The sequence below is a fragment of the Haliotis rufescens genome, unplaced genomic scaffold (assembly GCF_023055435.1).
Source record: "Haliotis rufescens isolate VD_foot unplaced genomic scaffold, xgHalRufe1.0.p SCAF_58, whole genome shotgun sequence".
NCBI lineage: Eukaryota > Metazoa > Mollusca > Gastropoda > Lepetellida > Haliotidae > Haliotis > Haliotis rufescens.
This window is the reverse complement of record NW_025964312.1, coordinates 2,818,033-2,842,144: the sequence shown is the minus strand read 5'-3', so window position 1 is coordinate 2,842,144 and position 24,112 is coordinate 2,818,033. Positions and strand designations below refer to the sequence as shown.

Here is a 24,112-nt window from a genome sequence, read left to right as displayed (position 1 = left end):
ACAAATCTGACGGGGGGGGGGGGGGGGGGGGGGAAATGTCAGATTCACAGAATCATACGCGCCTGGTTGATGATCCCCTGGATAATTAATGTTATCTACAATCTGAGATATCCTCGCTGTCACATTAATGATAGATTTAGCGATGCTATCCTACTTGTCATGAATATTTGACACTGAACATAGGTCCTTCTGAATGTGTAATGGATTTATATCAGGTTTTTCTTGTATTACAAGTTTAGGATTATGTTTCAAGGCTACTGGGTCCAACATGGCCGCTAGTTCAAGATGACTGATAAGTCATAAGGTCTTATGGCTATCACTAGTCTAGTCATCATCTCAATGTAGAATGCATCATGTCACCAGTGCATTAACAATTTGATCTCTGTCATATTTTATAAGTCTGTGACTTAAGCCACTAGTCCAAAGCGCAAGTTTTAATATTCTGTTCTGTCAACAGGGATTTATCAAGACATGCTCAGAGGCCAATGTTTGGCCCCAAATCGGCAGCAAATGATCATGATGATACTTAACATTCCCAATTTGAAATACAAATTGCCACTTCCTCAGAATTTCAAAACAAGAACATCAAAAAATCTAACTTTGAACTACTCACAGTTTATCACTAAAATCAACTTTAAATTATGCTCAGAGCCAATTTCAGTGTAGTTGTCTTAAAATTGGGCAACAGACTGTTTTATGCATCTAAATAATTTATGAAAACAACGAAACACTTTGTAATTTGGGACAACCACAATAGCTTTATTTCTGGCTCAAAATTGTAGTTATAACTCCAAACTTGTTTGCATATGTGTGTAAGTTATTAGTGAGCGACGCAAAATGTCAACATTGTATTCAGAAAATAATGACATGCAATCCTGCTGGTTTTGCCCGAATACATTGTTGACACACACTCTGCTACTTGACATCTCAGTATGCAAGATAGAGAAATAGCATCCACATTTCAATGTTTTTCAACACATTCGTATTTTTTCTTCAGTCACCCTGATTAACGAGGCTGTAATCAGTGTAAACATTATGGACGAGTTACCCACATGAGCCAAGCAGCGTTGTGGTTCTAATGATCCAAAATCAATAACCAGATGTAATCGTGTCATAGTTAATACCTGATGCCAACTAAACTCCCTTGCAACAAGAGCACAGGTGTTCTATCATTGTGTCGAGATGACTGGTTTTCACCTGGGTACCACAATTATTAAGGCATAAATGGACGTCAAGCTAATTAATGTTCTTTGCTCAGCCTCTTAGTAACCTGTGTGAACAAGATTAGTATGTTTTTACTCTGATCACAGTCCTCATCCATCTTACCATAAGTAAATGGGTGTGTCGGGTTGAACTAGGGCTGGGATGGGTAGGGCTAGGACTGGGTACCCACAGGACTACCCAGACCACGTGGATATTTTGTTTAATGACAAAAATTATCCAGAATTCCATGGTTTTACTACTAATGTTTGCATTTTCTTCTGACTATTATAAGTCTGAATAAAGATACAGCTTCAGTCAACTTCAGTGTGTGTGTGTGTGTGTGTGTGTGTGTGTGTGTGTGTGTGTGTGTGTGTGTGTGTGTGTGTGTGTGTGTGTGTGTGTGTGTGTGTGTGTGTGTGTGTGTTTGTGTGTGTTTGTGTGTGTGTGTGTGCAGATCGTTTGAAATTATCATACTTGCAGGGCTCAAAGTTGACTTTTTGACTTACTTGTTGATAGCTAAGTAAATATTTTTAATCAGGAGCCGAAGTGAAACACAAGTGGCCATGCAACTTGACCTATTACAATCGTGATAAGCAAAAGATTGTGTATTTGAAGTTGTTTTTTATTTATTATAATTGATTACAGTAAAAGACATCAAATTTGAACACAGTGTTGCAATTGTACAATGTTAAATGTTTGAGCATTTATATAATAGCTGGCTCTCAAATAGATGTTTGTTTTGAGAACTGTCAAACATGAAAGGATGACATGATCATGGATAGCCACTTTAAGAAGAGTTTTACACAATGGTGTATGCCTGATGGGCAGACATGAATATGAAAGATTGAAAAAATCAAAATGTCAGTGAAATTGACTTTATTTAACTTGTCACTGATTCATGTCAATTGAAAGTTCCCAGAGACTTTTGTGTGATAGATGAAGCCAACAATTATCAAGGAAAATATCTGCTTGTAAAACATCTTTGCTACTGCTACTACGTGTTATACACCATTTTAAAGGTCTAATCCTACTGTTCATACATATGAAAGCTATGTTTATTACATTATTTAAATAATGCATTTACAACTTACCGTATTCGATGTAATAAGCGCCCACGGCGATATTTGCTAATATATTGGCTAGTGAACAATCCCAATTAGCATGATTAGCACCCCTTCCGATTGATCAATGTACACAATTATAATCATGTGTTATATGCAATCTTTATTATGGGAAATTAAATTCTGGAAAAATATATCTGTCGTATATAAACATTTCAAGCTGTCAGCATAAACCACGAAATTTAAAATCTTTCAACTCTGTAAATAATATTCTAATAAGAGCCCCCTATTTCTAATTTTGAGAGCACCCTGGGCGCTTATTATGTCGAATAAGGTAATTTAGTTTGTTGTAAATTAAAAAATGTAAGCATACACATTCACCACGTCCATTTTATGGACCAAGGAAGTGATGATTTGACGATTTGCAGCAAATATAGGATTTCATAAAATCCACTTTCCTATTTCTTTTTTATTTTCATTGTTTACATAATCGGTAAATTATTTCAAAAAGAATAAAAAATAGTATCTGTCTTCACCCATTTCCCGATAACAGCGGCTGTCCACTAAGTAACATGTAGAAATACTTCCGTTTTCGAAGCTTCGTATGATAAGTCGAAGACTACCATGTGACACACCATTAGAAAGCTTATTTTCTCATATGAGGCCTGTGAACATCCGGAGTAGAATAGGTCTTCAGCAACCCATGCTTGCCGTAAGAGGCGACTAACTTGATCAGGTGGTCAGGCTCACTGACTTGGTTGATGCATGTCATCAATCCCAAATGCGTGGATCAATGCTCATGATATTAATCACTTGAATGTCTGGTCCAGACTATATTATTTACAGACTGCTGTCATATAGCTAGAATATTGCTGAGTGCGGCGTTAAACAACAAACCAACCAAACCAATCATCTACATGACAGTAACCTCACCCGGAGTATTTTCGTTGGTGTAAGTAACCTCCGGATTTTATTGGATAAATATTAGTTTCAAATGATGCTTTCTTTCCGAAATCTGCTACAAGGTTCGTGTTTGGTCAAATTAGAGCTGCTCTCTGCATGTGACCTTAGGCAGCCAATCAAATTACAGCAATGGTTCTGTCCTTGTGTATGATGAATTTCAGGTTTTGCCGAAAGGTTTTGTTAAAACATGTTATTCTGAATGTTTTAAGCTGAAAATCGCGATCTATATCTTCATGGATGTATCGTGCTAGGTTACGAGCTTTGGCAAAGATATTTCATGCATATATTTTGGCATAAAACATTGTGTCTGTGCCGAGACTTCGAGGCAACGAAAGCCGAGATATCATTTGACATTAGATGTAAATTTTAGATGTATTTTTGTTGATTTTATATATTACTTTGTAGAGTTTGTATAGATTTGTTTGAAACATATTTATTTTGCTCTTTGACATGTCCGATGTGGACTGGTTGTCAAACTTGAAGTTTGTGTCCAAAACAAGTTATGACCCATTTTATTTCATGAGGCTTTCAGACTCACCTATAATAAAAGAAAGCTCACTTTAATTTTTCTTCTCTATTTTCATAATTTTTACAATCGGGGGATCAGTAAACCAATTTATAAAAATCAAGGACAAAATCATTGATATTCCATTTAATAGTAAATAATTGTCGTGAATACATATATGTTACCCTGGAAACACGAAAAAATATTTGTTTAAAAATCCCAAACCATCAACATGATCAAAAGACACCAGTTCACCACTAGACTCTATGTGCCAAGTTTGGTGAAGAACGGTACAGTGTTCAAGATCTGCTCCAGAAATGACATCTAGCACCAACAGACGGCCTGTCTTAATACTCCCACAAAGTGTATTGTGTGCGATAAAAGACACCTTATATTTAAATTCACTCATCACAAAGCCCCATTCAAATGTAATCCATAGTAAACTCCATATACACAAACATGTCAAAGCATGTATATTAAACAACAAGCCCCACTGAACATAACACAGGCACACACACACATGAATAATGTATCCAATTCAATGATTCATTTGTAACCGTGCACATGGCACATGCTTGCTGCGAGTGACAAGTGACGTGAGTGAGGGAGTATTGTTTTACGCCGCTTTTTGCAATATTCCAGCAATATCACGGCGGGGGACACCAGAAATGGGCTTCACACATTGTACCCATGTCGGGAATCGAACCCGGGTCTTCGGCGTGATGAGCGATCGCGAGTGACGAGTGACGTGAGCAGCAAAGATTAACCTGACTAGCATGCTGGTTTGTTCAGTGAAAATATGAGTATCGGTCACGGTTTTGCAACACAAACATATTGGGTAATGGTAATATATTGTGTACCGTATTTCTTTGATTAAATGCACAGGCATATATAACATTTAAACACTCTTTACCCTGGTGTTAATCGCAAAAATAATAATGGGAAAAATTCTGTGAATTAAAAACTAGCAGGCATATAATCGAAGAGATACGGTATGTTATGCAGATATGTGGCCAGTGTTCAAAGTAAGGAGTGAGTGAGTGAGTTGGGTTTAACGCCGCTTTTAACAGTATTCCAGTTATCATGGTATATCACGGCGTGTCAGCTTAATGTTGGAGGAAAGCCCAAAGTGAGGCAGGTCTCAGACGTTTACCACTTCGGTGAAACCCACGAGCACGGGTATGGTGCTGACAAACCTAGAAACATAAACAGGGCGACCCGGGATTCAAACCCACAATCATAGGTTTCTGGCGTGCCGAAGGAACGCAACTCTGCACAGCGAATCGCAGCGCCTTAGACGACTGGGCCACCAGTGCCCCCCCTCAAAGTAAGGACCTGCAGGTAGATCTTGTGTCGGCCCGTAGTTTCAAATTTGTATGGATCCTTATCACCTGCAGTAAATTTATGTATTGATTTATTTGTCACAATAAGCATGATAAGCTGCAGGTTTTTTAAACGTTGGCCTGAAGAGATTAGCCAGGGTCTGCAGCTTCTAAAGTCTGTGGGTACTGAAGGCAGGCTGGCAATATCTTTTACTTCAAACCCTACGCTGTATTAGTGCAATAATCTTGAACGTAATGTTGACATGGTTGACAATTCAAGTTCAGACATTTGATGGACCAGCCATTTTCATATTTAGTCTTTGTAGGAACTTTTTATCGATATACTCTATTTGTTTGTTGTTTAACGCTGCACTCAGCAATATTCCAGCTAGATGACGGTGGTCTAAGCTCAATGATGATGTTTATCACTAGTAAATCTGATATTTCGTGAACAACCACACTTTGCAATTGTTGTCATTAGTGTATATTCCTTATCGGTAGAATGGCTTGTTTTTATACTTTATACGTATAAGCACATATGCATCCAGCGTTAGAAATTGGCACTAGTCCTATAGTCCTTGCCTAACTGTCCAATGGTTAAGGTATCATAAGGACTGGTAGAAATTTGCACTTTTTAAAGGTTTTGCAATTTCTTATCATCATAAGGACTAATGGACTAAAACTGTTCGTTTCTATCGCTGTGCATCTATCTTCGTTAATTAATCACCCAGACAGTTCATGATATTTCAAGAAGTGAGGACTATAGTCTCTCAGTCTGTGACTTAGCCACTAGTCTGAAACCCGAGTCTGAAAGGTAGCAACTACAGCGTTGCGCACGTACCAGCATTTACCTAGGATTCCAAATCAAGTGCTGTTGGCATGCATATTGTGAAAAAGTCATTATTTTGTCAATACTTTTTCTACAGGTCTTTCTCACTATAGGTGCATTCGTCACCACTCGCCCCTTTCGGTATACTGCAAGAAGACTCGTCCCCCATGGATGAATGTTATGTGCGAAAATACGAAAAAAACAATCAGAATGCGCGTATGATTTCAAGTTCTTCGTCAAAGAATCCCTCAGAAATAATCTTAGATTTTACATAAGTCTTGCATCTAAAAATATACCCAAGACACAGTTTAATGTGTCCAATCACACTGTATAATTCCACATCTCCCGATATGCTTTAAATTGCATCTGAAATATATATAATATATTCGGAAATATATGTGAACCATTACGCAATGAGTTGACAATTGTTTCAGGTATGCCCGTTTGCCCTAAGACGGAACCAGGTTGCAAAAATGGCCATGAGCGGGGCACGAGTCGCTTTCGGCTTGTCCCGGAATAACACGAGTTGGTCACGAATGACTATTGGTGGTGCTATCAATACCATACTTGTCACCTCCACCATGTCCACAGAGCCATCACATGAATTGTACCACACGAACATGAATTGAGATTAATGCCAATTTGGGAATGTTTCCTCAAATTTGCAGCAGAAACAACTGAACAAGACCTATGTTAGGCTTCTGAGTATGTTTAGATAAACCCATGGGTACTCCAGTCACATAAAACTACCAGGATGCTGATTAAAAGCTATGATGCAACTCAAGAAAAGATGTTTCGGTCGGTGTCTCCAGGTCAGGGTGTTTCGACACAGGAAACACACTTTGCACTACAGATAAACAAACCCAGCATAGGGTGAGGTGAGGTGAGGTGAGGTGAGGTGAGGTGAGGTGAGGTGAGTTGAGGTGAGGTGAAATTGGGTTTAACATCGCGTCTAAGATTATTGCACTTATATAGCGACGTGCATGTACATGTGTGTGTTTGTGTGTGTTTGTGTGGCTGCTTGTACTAGTCCGGACAGATACCGATTTATAGTGCTAGCTCACCGAGATACCATGCCGCAGTTTAACATGAATACCCCACTCAGACACAGTATACGGACTCCGAGCCGACCAGTCCTTCTTTCAGCCCCTAAATGCCGAGCGCCAGACAGGGTAACAACAAGTACCATCTTTTAACGTATTTTGGTATGACGCGGTCGGGGATCGAACCCCGGACCTTCTGCTCTCCGGGCGGACGACCTACCACTAGACCACGGAGGCGGTCCCCAGCATGGGGAAAGGCCTAGTTTGTTCAGAATACAGAATATATTCCTTGGCCTTTGAGTTTTTTGGGGAGGCTGCAGTTTTCACTGTTATCTGGCCCATTGACTTTTACTTCAATTTACCCTAGTTGTTCGCATGATCTTGACTTAACATTCTCAGGTCAGTGTTTAACAACTGTCATTCCCCCTCAATGCCTGCACTTAGCATGACTGCCGTGACTGAGTGGTTTTTCACATGGATATTAACACTATTTCATTCATAACAACGTATTTCATAGTACGTGACATCAGGCACTGGTCTGTGTCCTGATTCTTCTACCAGTTCTTTCGGGGAAGTAAGTATGCTAATATATGTTTGTTTGTTTGTTGTTTAAGATGCACTCAGCAATATTCCAGAGGCAGTCTGTACATAATCGAGTCTGGAGCAGAAAATCCAATGATTGACATCATGACATCAATCCATGTGATTAGGATACAATGACATGCATAAACAAAGTCAGCAAGCCTGACCACCCGATCCCATTAGCCGCCTCTTACGACAAGCATAGTCGCCTTTTACGGCAAGCATGAAGAAGTATGCTCATAAAAGTCCCTACATTAACACTGATATATACTGAAAATGATGTCAAGTGACAGTGAGTGTGTAAGTGTAGTTTTACGTCACTTTTTGCTATATTCCAGAAATATCACAGACGGTGGAAAACCAGAAATGGGTTTCACACATTGTACCCATTTAGGGAATTGACCCAGGTCTTCAGCGTGACAAGCAAACACTTTAACCATTAGGCTACCCAACTGTCCGTTAAGTGACATGTTCGGGCAAGCAGAAGGAGCAGTTTCTGGGACTGACTGATGTCAGCTTAATATGGCACAAAAGCCAAAAGCAATGCTTGTCTTAAACTTTTACCACTTTTGTGAAACCCATGAGCAGAGTGAGTGAGTGAGTGAGTTGGGTTTAACGCCGCTTTTAACAGTATTCCAGTTATATCACGGCGTGTCAGCTTAATGTGGGAGGAAAGCCCGAAGTGATGCAGGTCTCAGACGTTTACCACTTCGGTGAAACCCACGAGCACGGGTATGGTGCTGACAAACCTAGAAACATAAACGGGGCGAACCGGGATTCGAACCCACAATCATAGGTTTCTGGCGTGCCCAAGGGACGCAACTCTGCACAGCGAATCGCGGCGCCTTAGACGACTGGGCCACCCGTGCCCCCCCATGAGCAGAGGTAGGTACAGACAAATAAAGAAACTCTATCAGGGAAAATCTGGGGTTCAGCGTTATCAAACACACATTGACAGGGATCACTTGTCAGGGATAGATTTAGCTGTATAAAACATGCACAAGTGCAAACTATAATTGAAAAATGCAACCTATTATTTATGCACCAAGTGCATGTTCAAACCATTAGAGGTGTAACGATACGGGAGGGTCGCAATACGATACGCATCGCGATACAGGGGTAGCGATACGATACGTATCGTGATACAGTGTTTACTGGTACAAGCTAAGCCAAGTTGATGTCTTTCTGCTATCTAAAAGATGTGACAAGTACAGTTGAAGAAGATATAAGGTGTTTATTTACTGTTATAGCAAATTGTCAGCAATACAGTATGTTTTACTGAAACAACAAACTGGCTTTGAAACTGTTTAACGTATTTCATGGGCTCCCCCCCCCCTTTTTATTTCGAAAAAAATCTTTATTTCTGTATAACATGGTATAAATTATCACCAAAGGCAATAAACATGATAAATAGATCTTAATTGTGCACACACACACACACACACAAACACCCCTTTTCAAAAAAGCTGTATCAGCCCATGTATTTCATGTATTTTCTTGAGTATAGTGCGCACCAATGTATAATGCGCACGCCCCTCTAGCGGGTTCAATATTTTGGAAAAAACAGAATTTTGAATATTATGTGCAGAAAAAAATTACACCGTACCCCTTCAGCGAAGTCCTGCAAATGAACGGGTGATGAGAAACTTCGTCAGTACAAATTCTAAATTTGAGATAAAAAATCACCAGACATGTTGATTTACCGTTAATATTGTATTTTTTGTTCAGCTAGGCATAGTTTTATATCCAGGGATTAAGATTACCTTGTGTATTTTCTCGTAAACTAAGCCGGACACAGCAATCAGCTGTACATGTACACACGTTTTCTTGGAATCTACCGGTGATTCGGTCAAGACACACCCAATGATATAACTTTACAGGATTCTAAGGCAAGGATCGGCAAAAGTTGGATCTGAAACTACTTTTTTATCAGGAATAATATATTCCAATATATTGTTAATTTAGATGCAGCTTTTACTAAACATATTTAAAATAAAAATAACCCTAAGCGAAGCAGCTGATCGCTATTGCCGGGTATTATTTTTTACATGGAACCAGTCTGACCAGTCACCGTCAAGGTTCCCGTGCACGTGATCGCATGATCGCGAGAGTTACGTGTTGACATAGAATCGTCCAACAAAAACAAATCTGACTTTTAACGAATCAAAGTATGGCATTTATGATATATGTATCCATTCTCTGTCAACTAAAATTCCTTTCAAGGCGTCAATAGCGGTAATCTGACCGTGGTTGCTGTTAATAACGGTGAGTTGTGCGATCTTCCGATCGCTTTACACACGATTTCGCCGAAATTAATTAAAACAATATTAAAAGGAATTTTAAATAAAAGTAATGAAATAAGTTACAAACATGAGTCCAGATATACAAAGAACACTTTTTTTATAGCCAGACAGTGTAATTACATGAATAATTTGCGAACTTCAGTATGGATTTGTTGACATGGTATTTCTGGTGTTACGTGCTCACGGTAATGTCTTTCCATGGGGGAAAAACATAAAAACTCATAAATTCGTGTATAGTGCGCAACCCCTTCTACACAGCTGTGTTTTTTGGAAAAAAAAGTGCGCACTATACTCAAGAAAATACGGTAGGAAAAACTATGTTATGAAAATATCGTATGTATCGCAATACATGATTCCAAATCGAAGCATCGTATCGTGGGCTGTGCATCGGGATACAATACTGTATCACCGTATCGTTACACCACTACAAACCATTCAAATTTGTGTGTGACTACCTAGTCTCAGAACACACTAAATATCTCTAAGCTTTATTTACCATACTATATCTGCCCCTGTGTTATGTGTAATTCATGACACAGTCTTTGGAGATCTAAAATTCTACTTATTTTTAGTGTTTATACATCTGTGTTTCAGCTTTGATAAATCTATGGGACAGGGTGCAACCTGCTTTCCATGTCAACATGCACCTGGTGTTCCTTGAATTGAGCCTGCAGGCTTCTCACCAGCCTAAGATGTGCAACTCTGCACGCCACATTGTGGCACCTTACAATGGGCCATCCTGCCCCACCAACGTATCAACATGTTTTCATTATGTTTTAGGATTTGGTTTGGTTTGTTGTTTTACGCCACACTCAGCAATATTCCAGCTATATGACGGCGGTCTGTAAATAATCGAGTCTGGACCAGACAATCCAGTGATTTACATCATGAACACTGATCCACGCAATTGGGATCGATGACATGCATCAACCAAGTCAGCGAGCCTAACCACCCGATCCCGTTAGTCGCCTTTTACGTTTTTGTTTGTTTGTTTGTTGTTTAACGTCGCACTCAGCAATATTCCAGCTATATGACGGCGGTCTGTAAAATAATCGAGTCTGGACCAGACAATCCAGTGATTGACATCATGAGCATCAATCCACGCAATTAGGATCGATGACATGTATCAACCAAGTCAGCAATCCTGACCACCCGATCCCGTTAGTCGCCTTTTACGACAAGCATTGGTTGCTGAAGACCTATTCTACCCCGGATCTTCACGGGTCTTATGTTTTAGGAAGCACTGGTACAGGGACTGGTTAAGTAGACTGAAGATACCCTTGAACATGTTGAAAACACTACCGTATATCGCTGTGTATAAGGCGACCCCACGTATAAGACGACCCCCCTGTACACGCCTTAAAAATTAACCCAAAATCCTATACTCCGTGTATAAGGCGACCGGGAATGAAACACATCACAAGTCTGACTGATATAGAAGATTTAACGTGCGCTTTCCGACTGTAGCGTATTTCGCACACGGACATCACAAGTTAGTTAGTTAGTTAGTTACTTTGGAGATTTAACGTGCGCTTTCCGACTGATGCGTATTTCGCACACATCACAAGTGTGCACACATCACAAGTGTGCACACATCACAAGTGCGCACACAAACCTTATATATGCAATAAAACAATGTTTATCTTGCGTTGTTTTTTCTACAATGATAGGTCGCGTGCGAACTCCAGCACACGTCGCCATTTTGTGTTTACACGGTACGACACCAATTTGGTGCCCGTAAAATAAAATTCATTTATGAAGTAATAACATATAAGAGACAATGGTGAGTAATTTAATCGCCAATTAACTATGTTGTAACTAACTAGGCTTATGTTTGCTTTACATTCAGCGTGTATATTCCACAATCACTTGTACACACCGTCTCCAACACTTGTTAATTAATACAACTGTAAAAACAGCGGGAATTGATTTCAGCTTCACTGGTTATCACATGTTAGGTCACATGTGCAATATGCAAATGCTTACCGGTACTTCCGGCTCTCTGCTCACGGATGTTGATTGTTTTACCGTGTCAGGTGGTTTGACAATCTGCATCGAGGCGAGGGTCATTTCAACTTTATTTGCAGAAATTATTAAACTTTTTTCAAGGAAAAGAGATAAAAATCATGTTTATGTATGGAAATAGTTATTGGAACAGTTATTTAGGACGAAATGCGAAGTTTTATTGTCAAATGCTGGGCTGGCTATCGGACGCCGGTTGACATCGCCAGTGGAAAAAAAAAGTGAGATCTTTGACTCTGTGTATAAGACGACCCCCCTTCTTAGCCCCCTCATTTTAGGTACGAAAAACTCGCCTTATACACAGCGATATACGGTAATAGGCATGATAGGTACACTGATCTCACTTGCATTCACAAAGTTAATATTTCAATAGTTTCTTTCTACAGATTGCCCTCTTTATCATGTTTATCATTGCTTATCAATTAACAACGCATTTATAAATTGAAAATACAAAGAACAAGGAAATGAATTAATAATATCAACATGATAATTATCTGAAATTAATCTCTGGGTCCACAAGCCTAGGTTAAAATGCTACAACATTATTTGCAGAAACTAGAGAGTGAGCAAGTTGGGTTTAACATTGTTTAACGCCGCTTTTAACAGTATTCCAGTTACCGGTATATCACAGCATGTCAGCTTGATGTGGGGGGGAAAGCCTGCAGGGAAGTGGGTCATAGATGTTTACCACTTTGGTGAAAATAAAAAAAGACAGGAGCCACTGCTTTTCTTTGGAGCAGTTTTGCTTCTCTTTCTTACCTCTGCACTTCTCATAGGCCTTGCAAAATGTGTATGTATGCTGCAGATATGCCAACATTAATTTTTAACTATTTAAGCTCCTGTTATTGGACCCACAAAACTATAAGCATGAAATCTTTTCTTCAGTATGTAGGACTAGTTCGGTAAAAAATATTACAAAAAAAAGAAAGAGTACAACATTAGGATCATTTTTGAAATTACAAGAATGATTTGTCTGTAACTTCTGTAGTTTTACATGTAACTGTCAAAACTCATGGAATGATCCAAACTTTCCTTGTTGACAAATACGGAAAAACATTCACTTTACATAACAACATGTGCAATGTATTTCAGCTTCGTTATTTCTGATAAGGAAGTCTATATATGTGTGTGTGTAAGCCACTTGTTGACAACATCGTCCTTGACTTCATACAAAACATGCAATGGGTGGCATTAAGCCTATCACATAAATTGTTAATCACACGTGAGGGAAAACAATCAAACTGACAGCAGAGCGACACGTGTATCTCAGTATCTGCCATGTTTAAAACAATGTCTCACATAAATGAAGTAGCAGGCATCGTGCTTAGCTTCAAAGACATTGAATTTTCTACAAAGAATCTATTGTAATCAAATAACATGTTGTCGACACGTGTAGCTACCCTATGCAAAACAATGTACACAATGCAGGGCTGGAGGATATTTAGTCACACGGAAGCAAATAATGTAACGTCTTATTGTGTCTGAGATACTTACTTCATGATGTTGAGTACATTCCGACATGTAGCAGCAGGGCCTACCCTGCGTATTTGCCAAGTTTCATCTTCCTTTGGGTCCATTTGGGGGGTCTGTGGCCGAAATATTGACCATGACCCGAGGACTTTGAAATTGCCGCGAAAATGGCGGCCACGAAATTCCGAACAAATGTGACGCTTTTGACAGCTCGTTTTTTGCCGTCCTTGTACGGGTTCACGGAAAACACCGGACAATGACGAACATTTACGAATGTATAGGGAGCGGTTATTAAATTATCGACGTTGAGGCAAATGTTTCATCAAAACTGTATATTTCATGTATTACGGAACAGTATAATTGTATTAAATATGTAGTCTTTATGTATCTTGTTATAAAATGATATTAATGTAGATACAATGTCAGATGCGGATAATGAAAAATAGTATTTACTGAACACTCACTTTACGATAAGGAAATGAATGGCGACCAAAACAGAAACACAGATGTCATTTGACAGTGTCAATAGCGAACGTTCCACGATTAATATGCCAGGTCAACTTCCAATGTATAACGGAAACAACAGAATAGATCACAACAAATGTCGGTACCCCCACTGCATTGTGTGGACACCGATACCTTGTATAACGTAAGTGGAGTGAACAATGACAAACAAAGATCGTCATATTTAGACATCTTACCAACTAAATATAGCATAACAATCAACAATGACTACCCAGATTCGTATTCATTCTTACAAAGTACAAAAAAATTGAATTCGTCCTATATAGTCCTTGTCGAACACAGGAACTCGATGATAGCGTGTCTAGCGTAATGTTCATACAGAAAAAAAAATGTGTTATCATCATAAGGATTAGTGGACAAAATCAGAACTGTCAGTATATGCAACATGCATTAACCATCTTGATAACTTTAATGATTCAACATACATGCTTTCTATATTGTCCCGAAGGATTTGTAATATAGATGTTTTGAGTCCATTCTCAATCTGACAAATGTTATATGGGATATAGAGAATCTCACCCGAGTGTCTTTTGATATCAAATATATCAACGAGTGTTGATATATTTGATATCAAAAGACACGAGGGTGAGATTTTATTTATCATCCAACATCATTCTTTCAACTTTTTCAATTTGTAGACAGTAATTAGCAGTGTCTTCAGTGTAAAAAGTACTGCAAACAGCTTCAGTAGCAGAGCCATTAGTGATGTCATTTGATTGTGACGTCATGGTAACCAGTGACGTCACAATGGTCTGCAAAGCATTGTGATGTAATTTCATTGCAGCGATATCTACAGTGTAGATATCGCTTGATCTCATCCAAGCGATATCTCCTGTGGGAGCCAGTTTTGGATGATAAAACACTTTCTCAGTAAAGTACAGATTCTGCTCATATTTGGGGGTTGAGTCCCATCCAGGATTCGAACCCTAACTACCAGAGTGAGGCACCTAATCGTCAGCAAACAAAGTCAGCGATCTAAGCCAATCAGCCACCGAGGCTTCTTCACTTGTCAAAGTACTTGTGTGTTGGCGATTATGTGCCTCAATCTGGCAGTGTAGGTTCAGATCTGGTTAGAATAGGTCTTCAGCAACCCATGCTTGCCTTAAAAGGCGACTATGCTTGTCATAACAGGTGACTAATGGGATTGGGTGGTCAGGCTCGGCGACTTTGTTGATGCATGTCATCGTATGTCAATTGTGTGGATCGATGCTCATGATGTCATTCACTGGATCGTCTGTTCCAGACTTGATTATTTACAGACCACAATCATTTAGCGGAAATATTGCTAAGTGCGGTGTTAAACAACAAACAAACAAACAGTGTGGGTTTGAAACCCTGATGTGACTTAACTACAATCTGTTCTTTACTAAGAAAGTGTTATCCAAAATATAACATTTGTTACATTTGACCACTTTCTAAATGGCATTGTGTTTTCATTTTTAATGTGTATTTGAAAAGTTATCCTAGTACGTACATTTCTGTCATTTCCTTATTTCCATTCAATGCTTTTCAATAAAGTATATTCCAAACATTAGAACCAGTAGTGTACCAGTGGCGCATAAAATGTTTCCAATGATAGGCATAAAGATTGACATATATTCCACTTTGTTTGAGAAGGTTGAGCTTTTTTGCCTTATAAACATGATAATAATACAATAATGAAAACTAGATGTGAAACTAATGACATGGTCTATGGGTATCTTAAAAGGAACCATTCCCACATTTGTTTTCAAAGTATGTGCGAGGCCCCTATGCAGTAGGGAATTGGACCAGAGTACTGTACTATACAGTTTGTTTCCTTCTTCTTCAGGTGGCTTTTCCCGTTCATCGGACACATGGGAATTGCAACGACCTCCGGTGTCATTCGAGACTTTGCAGGACCATATTTTGTTTCAGTATGTAATTGGAAACACTCAATTTTGATATACGTAAAGATACAAAATGCAACACTCTTGTTGACAAGGATGATAGATCAAAAGATTAATCTAGCCAGCCCCAGTCGTCTAAGTGCTGCAAATCGTTGTGCAGAGTTGTGTGTCCCCTAGTTGTTTTCCTATAGCGATCTTAATACTAAGGTGATTGTAACCTTAACATAGACTTATGACCGTTGTAGAGCTAAGGTTTTTTTACAACAGTATCCAGGGTGTTGTTGTTGTATCCCAATTGCGTGGATCGATGCTCATGATGTCATTCACTGGATTGTCTGGTCCAGACTCAATTATTTACACACTGCCGTCATATAGCTGGAATATTGCTGAGTACAGTGTTAAAGAACAAACAAACAAACAGAGCATAGTGACCTTTAGTTGCGTCAGTTTTACTTCCTGGCTCGAATCAACAGCAAGAACACTGGTGAGACTTCATCATGACGGTATAACCCTGGAGATTTGTCTCTCTGAGATAGTGTCTCATGTAAGTTATTCCTGACACTGCTGCTAATTTTGATTGAAGCTTTGTCATATTTGTCATTATATCAAATTGGAGATCTTCAGTCATTCAATTTCTGGGAATGTTTGATAAAACAGTATTGTTAAAATATGTGACAATCCAACCAGAATTTGTTTTTGCAGGAAGATGAGATGGCGTTTGGTAACCCAACAAGGTATGGAGACACACCAACTTTAAATATTTCGGGTTGAGCTGTTTTGCACAGCCTAAACAATCAGCACAGGGTCAACTGTGTTGGTTTCTTGTACAAGACTGCACTCAGCAATCTTCCAGCTATGTGACATCCTCCCGAGACAAAGGGAGCTAACTGACTGTAAAAGTTCAGTTTCCACCCTTGGCGAACTAGGCAGGAATTTCTGGGATCTATCGTATCGCCACCAGTGGCTTTTAGGAGTTATGTCCCTTCTTTGTCCCTCCTATTGACCAATCAGATTCCACCTCTAATATCACTTGCATTTGATTCAAACAAAATGGCAGTGCCCAGTGAAGACAATCTGATTGATAATCAAGATCAATAGTGTTTAAAAACAGGTCTTACTTTGCGAAGTGTATCAAATCATTTAAGCACCTTGATTATAAGCGTGACAAGATTTGGAAAATATCTGTGGGTGCTAAATTAGTGGCACACATGCTTTGCAAATCCTGCAATCAACCAAAGTCTGCAAGCCAGTTTAGGAACCGGATGTTGATTTCATGTGTGATTTTGATTGGACTATGCACATATAAGCCAAAATTCCAGCCTAGTTTGGCAAGGGTGCAAACTGAACTTCTATTGTCAGTTAACTCCCTTGCCTTTGGAAGATGGCTTTGTGACAGTAATATCATTAAAATCAGATCTTAGTTCTCGCTACCGCTAAACAAAGATCTGAGGACATCCCATTACGGGTCACGTCAGACCGGCCTTGTGCGAACTTTGACCGACCAATGGAATGACCAATCAGAAGGCAGCTTTCTCGTGCTTTACAGCACTAATTTCAAATTGGCGACTGCGCTTTGAAACATATTTCGACAAATTCTCGATTACAAATTTGAAACCTGAACAAAAGAACATTCTGGAATGGCTAATAGATGGTCTAGATTGTAAGGATTCAGTCAATAAACCTGAAGTATCGTTCGGAGTTAAAGTTTAAAAGGCTGCATGATTAGAAATCACATTCAGACTGTCACTTTCATAATCTGGTAAGCGATGCTCTGATTGGTCGGATGAAAGGTTGTTCTGCCGTGACCCCTTATGGGATGTCCTCAGATCTTTGTTTAGCGGTAGTGAGAACTGAGGTCTGATTTTAATGATATTGTTGTGACAGAGGCCTGTCAATTATCAAGCCAGACAATCCAGTGGCTTATGTGTGATGTAAGGGAGATAACTCTCATTCCTGAAAGTGATTATATGTTTACACGCAGAGATAGAAATTAACACTAGCCTGCTATCCCGTGGCTATTACAAATTCCTGTGGGCTATAACAAGTTTCCAAATTTCCCCATTGTTGGAACCTTACCAGGGCATTGTATCTTTACCCGGGCTAGTAAAGCTTTTCAGTTTAGTTCTAACCCTGACACGTGAATCAGATCGATGTTATTGTCAGTTGTACGTATAGTTGTACGTACATTTTTATTATGTGTTAAAGTGATGTGTCAGTTACGGTAACGGAAGCTCACAAATAACATCATCAAATTGAAGTACTGGTAGTGAGTTCTGTTGTCTCTCAATGTTTTTGTTTACGGGAATGACCTTGAACTCTATATTAGGTTTTAGAGTAGAATTAAGATGAAGTCATCATTCATTACAGGTTCTGGCAGCTGGACCTGGAAAAGGTTCGAGGCGGCAAGGAGTCCTGGGATAAGGCTGTTGCTGACGCATCTGAAGAGTATAAACACAGAATGGTGAGATGTGGTCTCATGTTGCCTGCCTTCACCATTGAGCAGCCTTGTGGTGGCAATGATTGTCATGATTGACTTCTGTCATGAGGGCCAGTAGACTAGCCTTGTGGTGGCAACAATTGTCATGATTGACTTCTGTCAAGGCCTAGGCCAGTAGAGTAGCCTTCTGGTGGCAACGATTGTCATGATTGACTTCTGTCATGGCCTGGGTCAGTAGAGTAGCCTTATGGTGGCAACAATTGTCATGATTGACTTCTGTCACGACCTGGGTCAGTAGAGTAGCCTTGCCATGGCAACAGTTGTCATGATTGACTTCTGTCATGGAGCACCCTTGTGGTGGCAACGATTGTCATGATTGACTTCTGTCATGGCCTAGGCCAGTAGAGTAGCCTTCATGTGGTAACAGTTGTCATGATTGACTTCTGTCTTGACGGGCAGTAGAGTAGCCTAGTGGTGGCAACGATTGTCATGATTGACTTTTGTCATGGCGTAGGCCAGTAGAGTAGCCTAGTGGTGGCAACGATTGTCATGATTGACTTCTGTCTTGAGGGGCAGTAGAGTAGCCTAGTGGTGGCAACGATTGTCATGATTGACTTTTGTCATGGCGTAGGCCAGTAGAGTAGCCTAGTGGTGGCAACGATTGTCATGATTGACTTCTGTCATGGCCTGGGCCAGTGGAGTAGCCTAGTGGTGGCAACGATTGTCATGATTGACTTCTGTCATGGCGTAGGCCAGTAGAGTAGCCTAGTGGTGGCAACGATTGTCATGATTGACTTCTGTCATCAGCCTTGTGGTAGCAGCGATTGTCATGATTGACTTTTGCCATGGCCTAGGCCACTAGAGCACCCTTATGGTGGCAATGATTGTCATGATTGACTTCTGTCATGACGGCCAGTAGAGTAGCCTTGTGGCAACGATTGTCATGATTGACTTCTGTTACGGCCTAGGTCAGCAGAGTAGCTTACTTGGGTAAATGTTACCACTGACTTCTCTTATGGCCTGGATCAGTATAGTAGCCTTGTGTTGGAAAGGTTTTAATGGGTGATTTGTAGGCTTACATTTTGGGGGTACATATAACTACATGTGACCACACGTGAGTCTAATGTGAGTTACTCTTAGCACCTCTACTTTCAGCATAACCTGTGTTGTGACAACTGCCACTCTCATGTTGCCATGGCGTTAGATCTGATGAATTATGGCAACAGTCACTCTTGGAACATGATCAAGCTGTGTTTCCTCATGTTGTGTCGGGGGAAGTTTGTCAGGTATGTCTGTCATCAGCACTGTTGTTTAATGTTGTTTATGTCAGGTAATGCTCTAAACAATTTGTCGTTTTATTCATTCCCTTGTAGCATTTTGGCTCAGTATGAATTTCTTTATGTTTCCTCTTACAATGAACCTGTGGATTTTCTGGAAGAAGCGATAAATCTAGGATTCCCTAAATAATTATCATCATCGTCGTCGTCGTCATCGTCGTCATCACAACAACAACCACAACAACAATAATGATAAAATGTGCATATTATATTTACAATGCACCCTAAGTTGTTGCTCATAATATTGATCACCGGTTTATCTGGCCCAGACTTGTCTATTAAATTGCAGTCATCCTATTATTGAAGATTGCTGACTGTGGCTTAAAACAACAAACAAGAACAAAACAAAGACGTCCTAATTTCACCTGATGAATGCTGATTTCAGCAGTTCATTATAATACTTATAAGATCAACCACAGATTTCCCTGATCCAAACTCGATTATTTACAGCCTGACATTATACAGCTGGAAAATTGCTGTCTACAGCATAAAATAACAATCAAAGAAGCGATGGTTTTACCTGATGCTAATGAGTACATAACATATAATATCAACCACAGGTTTGTCTGGTCCAAACTCGATTATTTACAGACATATTTGATATAGCTGGAAAATTGCTGACTACAGCATAAAATAACACACACATCAAGCCCTGGTTTCACTTATTTTAGGAGTATGTCCAGAACCTGAGGGAGAGCGGTGTTCACGGAGCTCTCATGGTGCTGGAGCCGTCGTTTACTGCAGACACCCTCGCGACGGCCCTAGGTTTATTTACAGACAGCTGACTTTACAACAAAATAAAATATCTTTAATGTACACTGACACCTGACTTTGATTTCAGTATCGGAGGCTTCCTGAAGACGTGGCTGCCGTTCTTGTTGATTGCTGCAGTTGTTCTCATCGCTGTGCTGGCCACGCAGATCCCCAACTCTGAGATGTGATCCCCCCCAAACTTTGAAATCCCCAAATCTAACGTGATCATCATACCCAGAACGACATGGAGAATGCACAGGTGATGCCTGGACATTGTTTGCAGGGGTACAATTATCTGTTTGTGTCACAAGCACAAATACAGCTATTTTAGAAAGGAACGCCTGCAGTTTGTGATTTGGTATTGATGTTAATTTAAATTAAATGTGTAATTCTGTGGAAAATATGTGACCAAGTGATTTTGAACTTGGTTTAGAATAGTAGTCTCGCTTAAAACACTTGAAATACTGAACCATCTCGCTCACTCACCTACAAAATTTACAATTTTATGAGGTGTCTGGGCCTCCAGAAATCAGGAGCTTTGTATCAATGAACAATCATGTATCCTGGACAAGTTAATTAAGTTCTATGCAAAGAAGCTTCTTGTGCTTAGTTGGTGATCAACAAGAGCCTTGTTTCATGGTGGAGCATTCAAACCAGAATGTGGTTCACTGTCTGGGGACATGTCCTGGATGTCTGATGTCCATGTCTGCTTGGCACACACACACACACACACACGGACACACACACGGACACAGACACACACACACACGGACACACACACGGACACAGACACAGACACACACACACATGGACACACACACACACGGACACACACAGACACGAGAGCATGCACACGCAGACACAGTCACAGACACCAGCACATGCACACACATACACACACACACCATCATATCAAATGGTTGGTCTCTTAATAGATATTGGTCCATTTCTGATTTGTTACTGTGTGTCCTGTCCATCAGCATGCGGATATGACTTCATGCTTGTTAAGTCTGAAGACAGGTTTGTTGTTGTATATTGTTGTATATCGTTGTATATCGTTGTATATCGTTCAATCACACCATTGTACAATTTCATGTGACTCCAGAATTTGTTTGTCCAAGCAGACTGTAGCCTGTGTTCATTTGAGCTGACATAAGTACAGTTAAACAGTTCTTGGACCATTGACATCTTCCTTTATCTGGGGTATTAAACTGGTAAATACCCTTGAGCAGAGACCATATAATAGAGGGACGGCCCTCCCCAACAGTTTATCACTAACCATCAGTGCTACGGTCTGGCATGTAACTGATACACCCCGACCCCCGCTGTTAACTTTCCCGGAACCGCTGCAAGTGCGCAACAGATGCGCAGATATTCACGACTGACCAGTCTGGTAACCACGTAAACAATATTACATAATATCCGGGGCTAGAGTTAATTCCCTTAGTCGAGATTTCTCCAACTGCGACCAGCGACAATCCAATAAAACGACGACCCTAACCAGATTACAATAATCTTTATCTTATCTCTCATTAGCACATGTCAATTGGCTGCAAATTACTGCTAAACATGTGTGTCTTCCGGGAAATGCATGTCTTTATAAGCCCGATACATTTATTTCGATTAACATTCGGCATAGCCATGGACGACTTCATTCACTGGGACGATTCCGACTTGGACCTCGATATTTTACTTGGAGAATTCACAGACTACGACCAGGGGTTGGTTTCGGATGATTCTTGGTCTGAAGAGAATGACAGTGATGTTACCGGTACCAAACCGTTGGTAAAATCTCCCAAAAGGTTTCAATCAAAGAAAACAATTGGAAAAGAAAATACGACGGCTGTCTACGAGTGTCCCGAGTGTTCCAAATCCTACAAAACAATTGTAGGTTTCCGGGGGCACGTGAAGAAGAAGCACAACCGATCCGATATCAAAGGTATTATAATTTAGATCTATTTTATTTCCAAAAATCAGTATATTTATGTTCTTTATGTTACAATTGTATAACTATTATCAAAAATCAAAGTTACAAAATCATCTACGGATGTCACTGATAAATACGATCCGGTAAATTACGCAGGTGTAAATAAACAAAAACAGTCGCCAGCAAGACAGTTTTATCAGGTCACAATATTCTCGATGTTACGAAACAATAACATTCAAAATGTATCTAAAATTTTGTTCAAATTATTTAATAAATATACAGACCAGACTGTTTGGCAAATAAACCTATTCTCGGGAATAGGGCTCGCGTAATTGCTATTAAAATTACTATCAGCCAGTAAAATGACGCTATTAATTCCCAGTATATTTTTTATGTCTTGTAAAGTTGTTCATCCATGAATTCCTATCCTCCAACTTCTAAATTCCCATGAAAGAAGTCTTGTAAATAGCTAATAGCAGAGACCATATATTAATCTGTTATATGGTCTCTGCTAATAGGCAATATTTCCAAAGAAATTATAATTTCACATATCTCCGAGCGTTGTTGAGCGAATTTTCGATGTGACCGATAATGCGCTTCGCTGTTTATCCAATATTATTAGATAATGCAAGTTTGGGGCTAGCAGTGATAATGCTGTTGGCCGTAACGCGACAGTTTTTCAAAGGGAGGTTACTCTTAAATTTTAAAGTCTAGACGATTGTAATTTCATGATGGTTATTTTATACTACCCGATCGGAAAAGTTCCAAGTTCAGCATCCAAATAATTCGGTCTGGCGTGTGAAACAGTGCAGCAGCAACAAGCTTAGTACGAGATATAAATATCGCATCCAGGAGTAACGGTTGTAATATTCTAAACTGTGCTAATTAAGTTTTCTGTTTACTTCTGATCAATCAAATACCAAGTTAAAATTCAACTTGGCACGAGACATGCAACTACTATTATTAAAACAAAACAAAATACCATAAGTTCTGATATGAATATATATTTATTATAAAAATTGACAATAGATGTTTAAATGATATTTTATTTTTAATACACAATTAATTTGGATTTAGCCACAACTAAAACATATACATCAAAGTATGAAAGACAAAATTGTAATTCCAGTATAACAAAACTACAGAATAAAATAATTTTTGAAATTAATTAAAACTTGATCTTGGTAACTTGGTGCAACACAAAATAGTTTTCAGTTGTTGCTTCAGGATTTGAAATGCAAATTAAAAAACAAAAGTAAAAATAACTTCACTAGATCTAAATATTTTAATATACAATAATAAATAAGTGATTTTTTACATGGGATTTTGCCTATCCCCTAGGTAATTTCTACACATTTAAAAAGAGTATATGATTTCATTTGGTAAATATCTTAATGATTTCAGCCCATGAGCATAGGCAAGCAAGCGCTACGACAGGCAAGCCACCCATCTCCAAATCGGATGAAAAACACACTACTATGTCTATGCCACTTGCAAATGTAACTGAAATGAAGGACGCATTAAAGAATGGAGTACCAAAGGCACTGAAATTGATCATTTGCGACCCAATGATGGATGCATTGCAGTCAGGTTCAACGATTGGTCAAGATCTGATCCAAGTTGCCAAGTCCCTTGATGAAGATGCAGATACCACTGATGATTTAATTGACATTGTGACACCAAAGTACCATAAAGTATTCAAGGGGTTCGGCCACGGGAGCTCGCTGTCAAGTGACCGAGAGGCACTCTGGAGCAGTTATCACCAGTTGTGTCTGGAGGAAGATTTCATTACAAGCATGTGCACCTGTATAGAGGAAGTCAGCAGCCAACCAATCAGGATAATACACATCTTCACTCAGTGTTTGCTAGATCGGATTATTCAAACCCTCCTTCAAGTTCTATCAGATTCCATGAAGACAGCTGATGAGAAGCAAGCCAACCATATTAGTGAAAATGACCAGG

The 24,112-nt window shown here is 39.5% G+C and overlaps 2 protein-coding genes across 3 annotated transcripts in view; one reads left to right on the top strand and one right to left on the bottom strand.

The window, feature by feature from the left end:
* The window catches only part of LOC124149579, a 34,331-nt gene extending 20,813 nt beyond the window's left edge, over positions 1 to 13,518 (bottom strand). For both annotated transcript variants that reach the window (XM_046521255.2, XM_046521256.2), the window contains exon 1: positions 13,328 to 13,518. In XM_046521255.2, the coding sequence (XP_046377211.2) occupies positions 13,328 to 13,410 (83 nt within the window). In that variant the 5' untranslated portion in view covers positions 13,411 to 13,518. The remainder of the gene's footprint in view (positions 1 to 13,327) is intronic.
* Positions 13,519 to 13,750: 232 nt separating this feature from the next.
* On the top strand, positions 13,751 to 20,955 carry LOC124149580 (transmembrane protein 222-like). Its single transcript, XM_048385386.1, has 6 exons — positions 13,751 to 13,952; positions 15,639 to 15,723; positions 16,399 to 16,430; positions 18,064 to 18,157; positions 19,289 to 19,419; positions 20,312 to 20,955. Exons 1-6 carry the CDS (start codon positions 13,786 to 13,788, stop codon positions 20,409 to 20,411), a joined length of 609 nt encoding a protein of 202 aa, XP_048241343.1. The 5' UTR covers positions 13,751 to 13,785; the 3' UTR covers positions 20,412 to 20,955.
* The last annotated feature ends 3,157 nt before the right edge of the window (positions 20,956 to 24,112 follow it).